Source organism: Schistocerca piceifrons, chromosome 7 (genome assembly GCF_021461385.2).
Source record: "Schistocerca piceifrons isolate TAMUIC-IGC-003096 chromosome 7, iqSchPice1.1, whole genome shotgun sequence".
In the NCBI taxonomy this organism is placed as follows: Eukaryota; Metazoa; Arthropoda; class Insecta; order Orthoptera; family Acrididae; genus Schistocerca; species Schistocerca piceifrons.
The window spans coordinates 568,164,835-568,180,150 of record NC_060144.1 but is presented as its reverse complement, the minus strand read 5'-3'; the positions used below and the strand labels follow the sequence as shown (position 1 = coordinate 568,180,150).

Sequence of the window (15,316 nt, the reverse complement as noted above, 5' to 3'; positions counted from 1 at the left end):
AATAAACCTTGTACTGTTGCCACTGATTTGACTGGCGTCTTCATTTAATAATGGATATGGGACTTGTTGCATAGTTTAATCTTCTTAAATCAGTCCTCATAATTTTCCGTTTTGATATCTTACTTGATGAGTTAACGTTTATTTCCTTTGTACTCAGTGGTTCAAGGATAATGTGCCAGACAACGAATCCAATGTCTGGGGTTTGATCCTAGGCCAGTCCTAGATTTTTATCTGTAACTTACCACTTCTTTCACCTCAGGCAGTATTTGTTAATGTGAAAAATATGTAATTTACACCATGGTTTGGAATCCATGTAAACTGTAGGTCCCCCCATTATTGGCACAGTAAGCCCATTCAGACGTCTGAGGAAGGCAATGGCATACCATCTCTGATGATGGGGCAAGGCCTAGCAGAGCACTGTGGTATTCAAAACAACCTTCAGCTGTATTTTGATAGATAGATATATTGGCATTCTGCTTCTTAATTAGCCTGATCATTTGCCATTTGAATGGGATTTAGGGTCTTCACAATTCGAATAATTTCAATATTGTTTGAATTCGTTTTTTGTGCTCCTGCTTTTGGCCAGATAGGGATCACATAATAATTTCAGTTCCACCTCCTTTGCTCTTTTTTTTGTCCTCTAATATTCTTTAATATTTTCACCATATTACTTTTTATCTTTCTTACTTAGCATGGCATCAGATGTTAGGGTGTCTTCCCTTTCAAATTGTGTAGGAGAAAATATCTTGCACGTACTGTAGACAAGCAGGCGACTGAAGAATAAAGGGCAATTCAGGCAATCTATTCACCTCCAGTATTTTTCAGAACTGTTTAAGACATTGTAATTCTGTTTTCACACAGATAAATTGTGCTCACTAAACAACATATAGTCTCTTTTTCAGAGCTATATTAATTACAGAAGTATTGGCAACAAATACACTTTCTTCAAATGGAACCACAATGGAACATTTCTGGGATGCAAGGAAGTATACCAGCACTGGATTGAATCCACCTGGCAGATTTATGGTGTGGGCCAGTGTGCCATCCTTCTTGGATGTGGTTTTTAAGCAGCTTTCCATACCCAACTAGGTGAATACAAGGCTAGTACGCACATCCCATTTCTATTACACCATTCGCAAACACTTCAACAAGTTCTCACACTTGTACATGGACAACAATAGATACAGACAGACGGAGCACTTAGAATCTGTCCTGGGGGCAATAGGTGTGGGGACAGGAAGGGGATTGAGCAACCCTCTACTTCTAACTTTGCAAATCCAGGTTAACATGCTGACCACATGAAGATATGGGATAAGGCTTGAAAAAGGAGGAGGAGGAGAAGAAGAAGAAGAAGAAGAAAGCAACGGAACCACAGTATTTCTGCAGCTAGTATCGTAATTCAGAAGATATGGATTCAACAACATTTTAGTCTTCAACATCCAGTTACTAGCTTTGAAGTAATTATGACATCTAAAACTTATGATTTACCTGTTGTGATCATGAAACCGCAATCCATGTTTTACGCAAAAATGCATAATTTCTTATCCAATTAATGAAAGAAATCACATCAGATTAAGAGAAACACACTGTTACACTGCTGTGGTATTGGTATAAATGTGGTACACAGGAAATCTAGCTCACATTCTTTCTTTGTCGTTCACTTGCATCAAGTGGTGGCAAGTTTGAAAATAAATAAATATCTTTCATAGGCCAAGAGAAACTGAATATGCTATTTATTTACAGAGGTTGCAGATGGAACGTGAATAGATCATTGGATTGTATGCACGAAGGTATCCTGACAGATGGTGTCCGACGAGAATGACAATTCAATGAATGTGCAAAAAATTGTTATTGGTGGAAGGACACTGGGATACTACTAGAGGTTACGGAGCAAGCCAGCAAAGAGTGGAGTTAACAAAACAGTTTTTCTGGCAGCCATTGTTCATAGTCCACGTTAGCTGCAGAGAGACTGTGAATGCCTGTGAAATAAATGAGCCCAGCATAAGTGTGTATCTTGACATTAAATTCAGGGTGTGAAGTTATTACTTAACAGTGTTTGTACCTTAATTCCCTGTTTTACAAACCCATCTAGTTTTTTTTACGTCGACCATTGTTTCAAGGCTCTGGCAGGAACAATAGCAGAACTGTTGTTATAGTTAACTAGTGACCAATCTTAGATGCCATATCCCATGCCTTCCTGTTTGTGTATTGGTCCAGCTACATGCAGCCAAGTGTAATTAATATTAGATTTGAGTGAAACTTCTCTATATTAGTCTGCTTTTGTAAATAAACTCTCATAGCTGTGTAAAGCTGGAGCACCCCTGTAGCCTAATGCAACTGTTTTGTATAACAACACAAACTTCCGCAGAGGACGGCAATCCATTTCATGTGAAAAACAGATAAATCATAAGTTTTAAATATTGTAATTTCACCGAAACTAGTAATCGGAATTTGAAGAGTGAAGTGCAGTTGAATTCATCTCTTATAACTATGAGGGGCTTTCAATAAGTAATGCAAAACATTTTTTCTGAAAGCAGATTGGTTTTATTCGGGATTCTAATGCACCATATTATTCCCTGGCACTCTTTTAGCTACAAAACCCTATTTTTCAATTCATCTTTGTTCAGTGTGATGACCTTATGACATCTTAGAGGGAGAGCCTCTTATGCCAGGTTGGTACGACTGTACTGGTTGATGTCAAGAGCCAACGTCTGGCTGCATCAATAACCTCCCCTTCTGATTCCCATGGACTGCACCCTTTATTGGGCGAAACAGATGGCAGTTGAAAGGGTAAGATCTGGACTGTACGGCAGATGAGGAAGAACGGCCCTAAAGTTTTGTGAGCTGCTCTCGGGTGCGCAGACTTGTGTAAGGCCTTGGACAGTAATGGAAAAGGAGAAGTTGGTTTGTATTTTTGTGGTGACGTACACACTAAAGTTGTTACTTCAATTTCCTGAGGGTAGCATGGTACACTTTAGAAATGATAATTGAACTATGATGGAGGACATGAGCAGAATAACCCCCTTTTAGAGTCGCAGAAAACTGTCTCCATGACTTTACCGGCTGAGGGTGTGGCTTTAAACTTCTTTGGAGGAGAGATGGTATGGTGCTATTTTTTTCTAGTTTGAAGTGATGAACTCATGTGACGATGTTTGACAAAAATTGTCACAAGCAATTCCACACAGATGGTCCTTTGTTGCTCTTTATGATCTTCTGTTAGGTTGTGAGGCACACCCAGCAGGTGCTCACCTTTCAGTATCCCAACTGGTGGACAAGTATGTCAGCTCTACCAACAGAGACATACAGTTGAGCAGTGAGGCGCTCGATTGTGAACCATCAGTCACTTTGAATGAGAGTGTCCGCACATGCCAACAGTGCAGGAGTCTCAGCCATGTGTGGCTGGAGACAGGTTTGCACGACCTTGTTGCGATGATGACAGACATCTCGCCCAACCCCATGCCAGGTCTCCATAGATATTATAAAAATGCTTATAAATATCTCCAATGCCCTGATTTTCTGCCAAAGGAAACTCAATTACAGTTATCTGCTTGGAACACACCTCCCTTACAGAAACCATTTTGAAGGCTACACATAACACCACTGTATGTCAGAACTTTTTGAAACTGTGAGGCTGAAGAGGGAGCATCCCATGATGTCCCACAACAAATTCCGCATCTCCCCCCCCCCCCCCCCAACCGAAATTGGTTTGGGGATGGGGGGGGGGGGGGTGTCTGTTGCATTACTTACTGAATTACCCTCGTGTGATATTAGCAGCAGAAATTAACAGTAGTTCCATTTGAAAATGTGAGGTTGATACTGATATTGCTGTAATTAATACAGCTTTGAGAAAACCGTGCACTGTTAAGTGAGCCTCGCCCCCCTCCCCCACACAACACACACACACACACACACACACACACACACACACACACAATTAATCTGAGTGAAAAGAGAATTATGATAACTTAAACAGTTCATGGAATATTTGAGGCAACAACTTATGTGGATCATTCTGTATAACTAGATTCTGCACCTGAGACGGGTAATTGAAACTTTGTAAGTAGATATCTTTAGGACAATTGACATGTATTTTCAAAGATCTATCAATTCAGATTTTTAACATTTATGCAATGCTCACCTACAAGTCAAACAAATCTCTGAGAACACTTTCTTTGTATATATTCAATAACCTATGTTAGTTCTGTTTCATATGGTTCCAATAGACTTGAGTAATATTATAAGATGGGATACAAAAGCGATCTAGAGGCAGTCTCTTTGTTGACTGCATTTTCCAGTTATTCTGCCAGTTAACTAAAGTCTGCCCTCTGCCTTGCATATTGTTGCTGCTCGCATGAGTTGTGGCTTATTAATATTGTAGTCACAGGACATACATTTCTGCATTTTTGTGATGTACATAATTTCGCATTTCTCAATGTGTAAAGTAAATTTCGAAATGTTGTACTGTTATGAAATCTTATCAATATCTGTGTGGATACTTGTGCATCTTTTTCGGATACTCTTCATTGTAGATAATTGTATCACTTGCAAGGTTATTAAAACATAACATGAATGACAAGGGTCCCAAAACACTTCCATAGGGCATGCCTGAATCCTCCCTACCAATAAATCCTCGATCCAGTCACATAATTGAAATTCATTTGTGGACATTGGTGTGGAACTGAGTCAGATGCATTTCAAAAGTCAAGAAATACTTTGTGCACCTGATTTGCCTTGATCCATGGGTTTTGAGTGTCATGATAAAAACATACAAGTTGAGTTTTGCACAATTGATGTTGTTGGAATCATGCTGGTTGGCATGGAGGCCATTTTGTCAGAAGTACCTCATTGGTTTTGAGCTCAAGTGTCTGTTCTTTGATTTTACAAGAAATGGATGTAAGTGCGATGGGACAGTAGTTTCATGGATCAATTCTGTTACCTTTCTTGCAGCCGGATGTAATATGTGCGTTCTTCCAACAACTGGACACAGTTTTTACTTCAGTTGATCCACAGCATAATACAGTTAAATTGAGGCCTAATTTGGCTGCAAATTCTGCATGGAAACTGACAGGTATCCAATCAGCTATGGAGCATTGCTTAAAATAGCCATTTCTCAATGTCACAGACTCTAATATCTGTGTCACCCACTTTTGCAGTGGTGTGGGAAGTAAATTGGAGTATTACTTCTGTACCTTCCTTAACAAATGAGTATTTAAAAATGGGGTTCAGCATTTCTGCTTTTGCTACCTTCGATTTCAGTTCTTGTGTTCCCCACGAGTGTCTGGATTCTAACTTTGGTGCCACTGACAGCCTTTGCATATGACCAGAATTTCTTTGGGTTTTGTGGAAGATCTATTGATAATGCACAGTACTCATGGTAGAAAACCTGTATTACTCTGTTAACAGCCAAACACATTTCTTTCAACATTGTATTAGCAATGCAGACTGTGTCTCAACTGTCAGTTCTTTTCTGTATTCAGCATTTCAGCATCTAATGAGAAGCAGACATCACTGTCTCCTGTAACGGTACTCTGTGGCCCTTGATTGCAGTACTGTCTGTCTGTCCTACATCGCATTGTCAGCAGCTTGATGACTGAGCCATGTGCCCTGCTGCGTACATGATTGCAATGTCTTAATAAAGCGTCGCTCCCTTAATTGAGAAATAAAGTGTTGTGCGCATAATTTAAATGATTTATGTGGTTGCATAAACCAAAATATTATTTTTTATGTTTGAGGGTAATTTAAAAATTAGTATCTTAAGCGATTCAGGAATGCACACTTAAATGCCCCTAGCTTTGCATATCAGGAATTTGATTTCAGAGAAGATGAATAAATGTGCATGCATTAAAGTGAGTGAGATACTACTTTTTCAGACATTGTGTGAATGTAAAAATTGGCCTACGTTCGAGAGTTAATTATAAAATTGATTTTGCAGGTTTTAATGGCTGATGCCAATGAATCCTCATCACTGCTTGTAAATGAACCTCGAAAGAAGGAGCGTCGGAAGCAGAATATACAGTGTAAAAATGATGAAAGTGGGGTTGATGAAGAAGAGCATACTGTTTCCAAGATTGATGATGATATTGATTTTACAAATGAGTTAAGTGAAGATATGCTCCAAGGTGAAGAGACTAGTTGTCATAAAACTGTAATAAAAACAGAAAATGGAGAAGAAGATAAACAAGATGACGATAAGTGAGGCAAGATCCAGCTTGCATCATCTTAAATTTGTGACGGCATTTTGTTGATAAATCATGAGTATCTCTAATAGTGATTCAGCATGTTGAAATATAATTAGAAACACTTATGGATCACTGACAGTTGAATTGATGAAAGGCCTGGGGCAGTTATAAAAAACCCAGAGTTAAATAATGAAATAAGGTGAGATGATCAAATAGAAACTGCAATAACTAAGGTACTTTTCCGTGAGAAACACATTTAAATAGTGGAGAACCCCCCCCTTTTGCCCCATGTTCCCGTGAGGTGTGTGTGTGTGTGTGTGTGTGTGTGTGTGTGTGTGTGTGTGTGTGTGTGTGTGTGTTAGAGAGATGGAGATATTCCTATTCCGTCGCTCGACTTGATTCTCTGGTTAAGTACTCCAGCAATGTTTTCCTTGTTTATTGATCCTATAGTTGATGGTGATTTTAGTTCACGATGTAAAAAGTTTTTAGCAGATGTGAATATTGTATATTGGGTCACACTTTCCATAATGTCTTCTGCCCATTCAGTGATCATTCCCTGCTGCATTTGTGTGTAACGCTACTTAATCAGTTGAAGCTAAAGTCATTATAGAAAGTGTGCAGTTGCTAAACATAATTGTTTTATGTAGCGGGAGAGCTCTAAAGAAGTGTAAGTTTTGAGGTCACTTACATTACACACAGTCTCAGCGTCCTTATTGCAGCTTATCAAAAGCAGTACACAGTTCCATTAGATTTTGTGGGGAGCAGTTAATAGCAAAATTTACTTCCCATGTCCTTCCAGTCTCGATAACATAAATGTGTGGTAGATACTTTAAACAAAAGAATAGTTGTAACCTGATTTTTGAGATATAATTTTCATTTTTATATGTGAAAATTAGTAGATAAAGAAGAAATTCTCCCTTTATTGTGGCCTTCAATTAAGCAAGTAAAAAAGCAATTTAGATAAATAACTGTGATCCTTTCCAGTTAATTGTGATTTATATTGTTAGGGACTGGACAACCGGTCTTAAGTCTTTGTCAGTCACTCGTTGAATAGTGTCATTAATTTGTTGTAATTTGTGGGTTAACTGTGACTACTATGTTCATATTTCTGTTTCACTGTTACTTTTATGATATATTGAACATAATTTAATAGGCAGTAAGGAAGAACAGACTAAGTCATAGTTTGAAGCTTTAAAACAATCTTCGTACTTGCATTTGACAGTCTTGCAGTTAAAGTGTGAAACAGAGCTCATACAATCAGTTAAAATCGTGCCACACGTAGTTCTATATGTGTAAATTTTCTTTTTTAGTTCTTTTTGTGCAGAGGTACTGTGAATGAATTTAATATCTGTAAATTAAGATATTTTTGTAGTATTATTTTGTTTTGTTGCCTTGTAGTATATTTGTGATGAGGGCTTGTTTTGTACATATTGTTAGTGAAGATTTGTACATACATTTGAGCTTTTACAACTAATGTGTCATCGATGGAAGTTCTATCTTTTGACAAATTTGTTTCAGCAGCAGTTTGTTAGCAGTCTTAATCGAGGCACTTTGTGAAATTGAATTCACTGACATGTTACTTGTTGGGCATGAAATCTATTTCAAAAATAATTGCCCATATATTCAGCAGTGATTGACTGTGATTTATTAACTGTGAAATCTCAGAAATTCTACTTCCCCTTCTCATCTTTGCCTCTGGTTTACTACTCCTTCCTTCATATATATATTTACATATATATTGTTGTTGTTGTTAACTGAAGAGACGTCTGTTTTTTACACTGAATAATCGTTTCAAGAAATATTGTTCGCATATATCACTAAAAAAATACGAGATCTGAAAATGGTTTGTGTGCTTTATGTTAATAGAAACAGAATCAAAGATCAAATTTAGTTTGTTAACTTTATTTTAACTGCAAACTTGTTTATTTTTTTGAAATGTAAGTCAGTATTTCAGTATACTAATGTTTTTGACTAGGAAATTGTAGCAGATTGTAACAGGATGAGAGGATACACTGATGTGAGGGCCCACCTTTTCATGGTGAGCTGTGAAGTCTGTGTATAAACTAGTTAAAAGTTTATGAAATAAATTGCTATCAGGCTTTTTGATTTGCGAATAATAAAAGATCTGCTACTTGGTTTCCAGTACATTTGTTTTGTTTGTCACCTTCCCCTACTCCACTATCCATTGGAATTTGGTAGTGTTTCTTAATTTTAGGTGTGCCATACAGTTGAAGCTCATTATTCCAGCAAATATTATCATCTTCAAATTGTTTCAGTTATTTGTAATTTGTTATAAACTTACTTAGTATATACTAGAAACTTCTTTCTTTAGTTGGATGTGATGAAACTGGTCAAATGTGTGCACCTGCACGCGCACGCGCCCACACACACACACAAACACACACACACACACACACACACACACACACACACACACACACCTTGCAATATAAGAAAGAAAGATGATGTGTTCATGTACTATTCAAAATTACCATGAGTGGCAGGCAGTGTTGACTTATTCTAGAGTTTAAACGTTACTTTCTCTGTCATCATTCTGCAGATGGGAATATATGCCACTGAGAATAGTGTAGAGATTATTCTGGAGATTAGAACTTTGTGTGGTGGCATTGAGTAAAGTCATCAATAAAAACTTTCATTTTGAGAGTAAACTTTTATGGCTTAGAAAAATATTTAGTAATTTTTTTAAAAATAATGAGACGTGTTTCTTATCAATGATTATTATAATTGATTATACAAAAACTTAATTAGTCTGTGAATTCAGAATGAAACATTGATGAATAAATATTGCACAAGCACATAAATATTTCCACAATTCTGTGTCAGCTATCTTTGTATAGACATTCATGGTGAACTGTAAATCACACAATTGAAGTTTATATAAAATTAAAATTAGGACAGCAGTTTTGTCTTTGACCTCATAGAGTGTGTGGAATTAGCTGACAGAAAAGCATTGACTTTTTGTGTGTCATTTCTTGCTGTAAAGTAACATTTTGGCAGAAAAATTGAATGTCTCGCACAGCAGTGATTTCCTGTTGATAGGCTAGAGACTAGGTCTATGTTTCAGTACTAGTGCCTTACCATTTTTGTTATACGGGGTTACGTAGTTATGTTCTAGCTTCTTGTGAATATAAAATGGTGCATGCTTTTGTTACATAGAAGAGACCAATCTCCATTTAATAATTGCATAGGCTCAACAATATGTGTTAAAAGTGCCACTTGCCTGTGTAGTTTTCCTTGTAGCTGTGTATAAGGGAAAAAAATCTGAAATAAGGCACTGGTTTTGTATGATAGTACAGGGATGTACACAATTTCATTATCCCTTAGATTATTTATTTATTATGTATTTTGCGTATGGCTAGAGATACAGTATCTGTCATGATTGAAATTTACACTTGTATGTCTAGATTACAAATGTAGTCTACAGTTTGTGGAGTCGCGAGAGCAAAGTCACTAGCACTGCCATTATACTTTCTTGTCCTACATTCAGTGATGATGTGCTGGATTGTCTGTTGTGTAGCACCACAGTCTCACTCGGACATTGAAGTTATGTTCCAGTTGAAGTGGGAGGCTGCACAATTCCCATAGTTCGGATTCTGTTTAGTGTGAACCATTGTCTGCAAGGCAGATTGAAACCAGGTGGCATCTTCTTCTTCACAGAAGGCATTTTTGAGCAGCATTTGTCATTAAGTCTCTTCTGCCACTCAATGGTGGTTTGGTAGTTGCTGTTTCTCAAGTTCATGCCGTCTCTTGGTGGTTTTCTCAAACACAGGTGACTAGCATTTGTGTTGCTGATATCAGACTATCGGTAGTTCTGGATTGTCCATTATTTTGTTGAATTCTCTTGAGAGAACGTCTTTACATCTGATATCTGGTGGGGGGATATGACTTAGTACTGGTAGCCAGTGTATGGGAGTAGATTTGATTGTGCCAGTGATAAGATGTATCCAGCAGTCACATTAGTTTGTGGCAGTGAGTGAACCTCATTTGAAAATTGTTCAAGATGGAGTGTGTGGTATAGATGGGCAGTTGTGTCAGGTGTGATGGATTAGAGGAGGGAGGATCGGGGAAGATTGGCTGACAGCTCAGGGGAAGGCAGCAGGAATACCAGATAGGAACATGGGAGGGAGAGCCAACAGTTGCACAGGATAGGGAAGCATCACACTGGAACCAATGAATTTAGAGCACAAGATGGCGAGGTGGTGTAATGGATTGGGAAGGTAGTGGAACAGAGGAAGGGGAGACTGCGAGAAAGAGGGTGCTGTTGCAGTGGATTAGCCGAGAACTGGAAATATGGTTGTGTTGCAAGGATAACTCCCATCTATGTAGCTTAGAAAAGTAAGTGCTGGAGCAAAAGATCAAGATGGCACAAGTTGTGAAAGCCGATGAAATCGAGTGTATTATGTTCGACCACTGTGTGGTCAACTCTGCTCTTGGCCACAGTTCGGCAATAGCTGTATAGCAGGTGGACAGCTGATTAGTTGTCTTGGCCACATAAAATGCTGTGTAGGTATTACAGCAGAACTGGCGTATGAAATGGCTGCTTTCCCAGATGGTTGTGCCTGTAGTGATATTCTGTAAGTTTATGAGGAGACTAGAGTAGGATGTGCCAAGTGGGTGAGTCAGGCAGGTCTTGCACCTGGGCATTCCACAGGGATGTGACACTCTGCGGAAAAGGGTTAGGAGTTGGAGTGACGTAATGATCGACCAAGATATTCTGTAGATAGGGTAGGTGGTGGAATATTGGTTGAGTTGGGATGGGAAGGATTTGGGGTAGAATTTCCATCATTTTCAAGTGCTATGATTTGTAGTTGAAGCTATAGATGGGCAATCAGCTCCTGAACTGGCTCAAAGAGCCAGAGTCTTCTAAGGAGTGAGTGATCGGTGACTCGGAAAAAAGGAGCGCTAGCTCGTCTAATCTGAAATGTCTATGGTGACACTGTTGAGCAGAATGGAGATCCTGCCTGCAGCAGGCTGCTGCAACAGCGCCTCACTTCTCAAGCTTTTATTTCTTTTGTTTTGCATGTCGAGTTCCATAGGACCAAATTGAGGAGCAAATCTCGATGGTCACGTAACATGTCGGTGCATGAAGTTACTGCAGAAAAGTAATAATAGATAAAATAAAATGTTTATATGAATTCTAAAAAAAATGACAAGCTATAAGTTTATATATACACAGTCATCAATGTTGTACAAATTTTTCAAGAAACTCCTTGATGGAATACAAGAAGTGACCAATGAGTATACTCTTCAATTTAGATTTGAAAGCATGTGGACTCTGCAAAGATTTTTGAATTTGTGTGGTAGCGTATTGAAAATGGATGCAGCAGAATACTGCACACCTTTCTGCAGTAGAGTCAGGGAGGTGTGATCCAAATGCAGATTGGATTTCTGCTTAGTGTTAATTGAGTGACAGCTGCTAATTCTTAGGGATAAGCTGATACTGTTAACAAGAAATTACATTAAAGAATAGAGGCCAGTGTCAGAATACCCAGACTAGTGAACAGGGGTTGACAAGAGGTTCACGAACTTGCACCATGTATTGCGAGAACAACCCGTTTACGAGCAAAAAATACCCTTTGAGAATGGGAAGAGTTACCCCAAAATATAATACCATATGCCATAAGCAAATGAAAAAAAGCATAGAAAACTATTTTTTGTATTGAACTATCACTTATTTCAGGCACTGTTCTGATATTAAAAATGGCATCATTAAGTCTTTGAACATGATCCGAAACATGGGCTTTCCATGACAGTTTACTATCTATATCAACAGTCTCACCAATCACATACACATTCTATGTAATTAGAACATTAGTTTTTGTTGAATCGTGTTAGAAACGTAAAAACTGAGTCTTAACTGTGGTGTAGCATTAGTTTGTTTTCCACAGGCCATGAACTTATTCCTTGAACTGCATTATTTGAAACAGTGCCACCATTGCACACAACATCCTTTACTATCAAGCTAGTATCATCAGCAAACAGAAATATTTTAGAATCACCTGTAATACTAGAAGGCATATAAATAAGGTATAGGATTGGCCCCACACCGATCCCTGGGCAGACACCCCCCCCCCCCCCCCCCCCAATTCCATTTAACCATACTGCGCACTAACCCTCCACATCATAGCCATTCTCAGTACTGTGAAGAACGTACTTTTGCTATCTGTTCGTAAAGTAAGAGGTGAATCAGTTGTGGGCCACTCCCCATATTGCATAATGGTCCAACTTCTGGAGAAGTATTTTGTGATTGACACTGTCCAAAACCTTTGTTAAATCAAAGAAGATGCCTAGTGTTCAAAACCTTTTGCGAAAGAAAATGTTTACACACTTCCACCCACCCATCTCCCCCCCCCCCCCCCCCCCCCCCAAAAAAAAAAAAAAAAAAAAAAAAAAAAAAAAAAAAAAAAAAAAAACACAACACTTAGCACCTTCTACTGGGTGTAAACAATAACTGTTTACAACATACCACAGTGATATGGAGTAAGTTGAGAAGAAGAAATTTGATATACGACACTTGTGGTCTGTCAAGTTGGGAAACTACCACAGATTGGTCCACAAAAATTACCTAAGCTGTAGAGCATGTGCCTTGTGCGGGTTTTTCAGTATTCTCCCACTCTGTTCATGCAGATGGGTAGTTCTAGTGGGAAAAAAATGAATAGGACCTTTTTTTGTAGGAAATTTAATGTAGTTTAATTTTTTACTGGTATATGTTTTTGTTAGATGCAGTGTTTTTCAAGTTAATCAAGAGAAACGTACAGAAGTGACCTTCAAACGCACCCACACTCAGCCCCCAGTAGTCAGTATTCCAATATGTTGTTGATGGTACTCCCTCCTACCATTGTATAAAATTATATGGCTACACGAATTATTTCCTATATTTGATCTTTTCTTCATCTTCGTTGACTCTGCTATTACACTACCAGCTTAGTCATGGACTTTCAGATTGTCGAATGGATGGTAGTGTAAAGTTTACCACATAGTTCAGTGCATATTTGCAACATAAAATTAACAATTGAAACTTTTTGTTTGTCTAGCCTTCTCACTACAAAATTCTTGTGCTTATAAGGGTAGCTTTAGAGTTAACCATAAACATAAGTAGCTTCTGCATAACATTTAAAGTTTTTTTTTCTTTCATTGCTATTGTGAGAAACTTTTATGTTAACCCAGCTCATCGGATAATAGCCCAGTCAGAGAAGACGTAGAAAGGTTGAATATAGAAAATAATTTGAGTTGTTGCACATTTTTGTACAGTGGGAGGTGGCAGAGCTATGAATAATTGGTTTGGTCCATAGGTTTAATAGACACCACAGACACACATAATGGAGACTAGTCACCAGCATACGTTGTCCTTTACTGATTAGAACAGTCTGCTAGTGGTGGCATAGCATCTCATTTAAATGACTGTAGAAATCACAAGATTTTGAAGCAATGAGCTTGTGGAGCGCATTTTTATGCGGAAAGGGAAGTTTCCAAGGTTGTTCAGTAGAGAGTGGAAAAGGTGAAAATCTGAGGGTGAGAGAGCAAGATCATGTGAATAAGGTGGGTGCGGAATGACTTCCCAATCCAACTCCTGTATAGTGTTTTTTGTCAGTCTAGCAGAATGCGGGTGATCGTTACCATGGAGTAGCATCACTTCATGCAGTCTTCCTGGTCGTTGTTCTTGGATTGCATCTGCAAGGTGTCCCAGTTGTTGACAATAAATGTCAGCAGTGATGCTTACACCTCGGGGAAGCAATATGTAGTACACCAAACCATTGCAGTTTGTTTATTTATTTTTCCAACCATAGACAATCAGGATTGTATGGATGTTGTCAACATAAGTATATACAATAGGTACACAAATTTATAATTATCAGTATCGGAATTCATGAATTTTGTAACATAAGGATACATTCTTAAACCACTTAATAACACAGTTGATAATTTTTACATATAACTATATATTTACATCATTCCAAATAATCCTTGACAGTATAAAAACACTTTTCCAAGAGATTTTTTTAAAGTGATTTCCTGAAGTTATCTTATGTTTTTCCTATTGAGGTTTAAGTGTTGTCTGTGTCTGGTTTCATGTGCATGTATGGAACTGTTTATCGGGAACTAGTCAATGTGTTTTTTTTTTTTTTTATGTGTGTTACTGTCTGCAAAATGTATTCACACGGAATTGTGATGCAATATTTTGTGTAATGTAATATCTTGTACAGACATTTTTTATTAACCTGACACATTCCACATCATTACAAAGTGTCGTATTCATGATCAATGGAACAAGTATTAATCTAATCTGTCAATATACCCAAAGATTTGAGTAACTCTGTGCAGTGGGGTCTATTGCTGTTTTTCGTTATGATTCGTATGGCCCTTTTTTGCAACTTAAATATTGTTTGTCTGTTCTGCTCTGTTGATCCCCAGAAGGATATGCCATAACTAATTATAGAGTGGACATATGCAAAATATGCAGTTGTAGTACACAAGCTGCTACACACTGAATTTATTATCCTAAGTGCAGAGCATGCTGAAGCTATTCACTTTCCAAGTACCGCAATGTGCTTGGTCCAATTTAGTTGAGAGTTGAGATGCATGCCTAAAGATTTTGTTGATGGTACACATCTTTATGTGCTCTTCATTACCTTTTAGCGTGACACTGTTCGGTTTCCTGTTTTAAGTGGAAACTAATACTGTTGGTTGTTTTTACATTTAGGGTTAATTTATTAGCCTGTATCCATTGGCATACATGCTTAACTGTTTTCTTGGCTTTTCCATTGAGTACACTTGGTGACTCAGCTTTACTCTCATCAGCAAACAGTACTGATTCACCATGTTTGACACTTTGTAGAAAATCGTTGATGTATATTAAAAAGAGGATTGGGCCCAGCACGGTTCCTTGGGGGACTTCTATATTGATGTATTCTGGTTTTGAAAGGTATGATTAGAGTTAGTTTGAGTGATCTCCAGCTGTTGGATCCTGTTTTGCAGGTATGAATGAAACCACATTAGTTACTCCTCTTACTCTTAGTGCATTTAGTTTGTTTAGCAAAATTGTGTGGTCTGCTGTGTCAAACGCTGGCATCAAATAAAGGAAGATCTCTGTTATGTGGTCTCCTTTGTCTGGTGCT

The 15,316-nt window shown here is 38.0% G+C and overlaps 1 protein-coding gene across 2 annotated transcripts in view; it reads left to right on the top strand.

Moving 5' to 3' along the window:
• LOC124805190 (protein tramtrack, beta isoform-like) overlaps window positions 1-8,324 on the top strand; it is a 149,460-nt gene extending 141,136 nt beyond the window's left edge. The window contains exon 11 of one of the 2 annotated variants that reach the window (XM_047265687.1): window positions 7,701-8,324. In XM_047265687.1, the coding sequence (XP_047121643.1) occupies window positions 7,701-7,736 (36 nt within the window). In that variant the 3' untranslated portion in view covers window positions 7,737-8,324. Of the gene's footprint in view, window positions 1-5,932 lie in introns of both variants that reach the window. The other variant, XM_047265686.1, reaches the window with a different exon arrangement.
• Window positions 8,325-15,316: the final 6,992 nt, after the last annotated feature.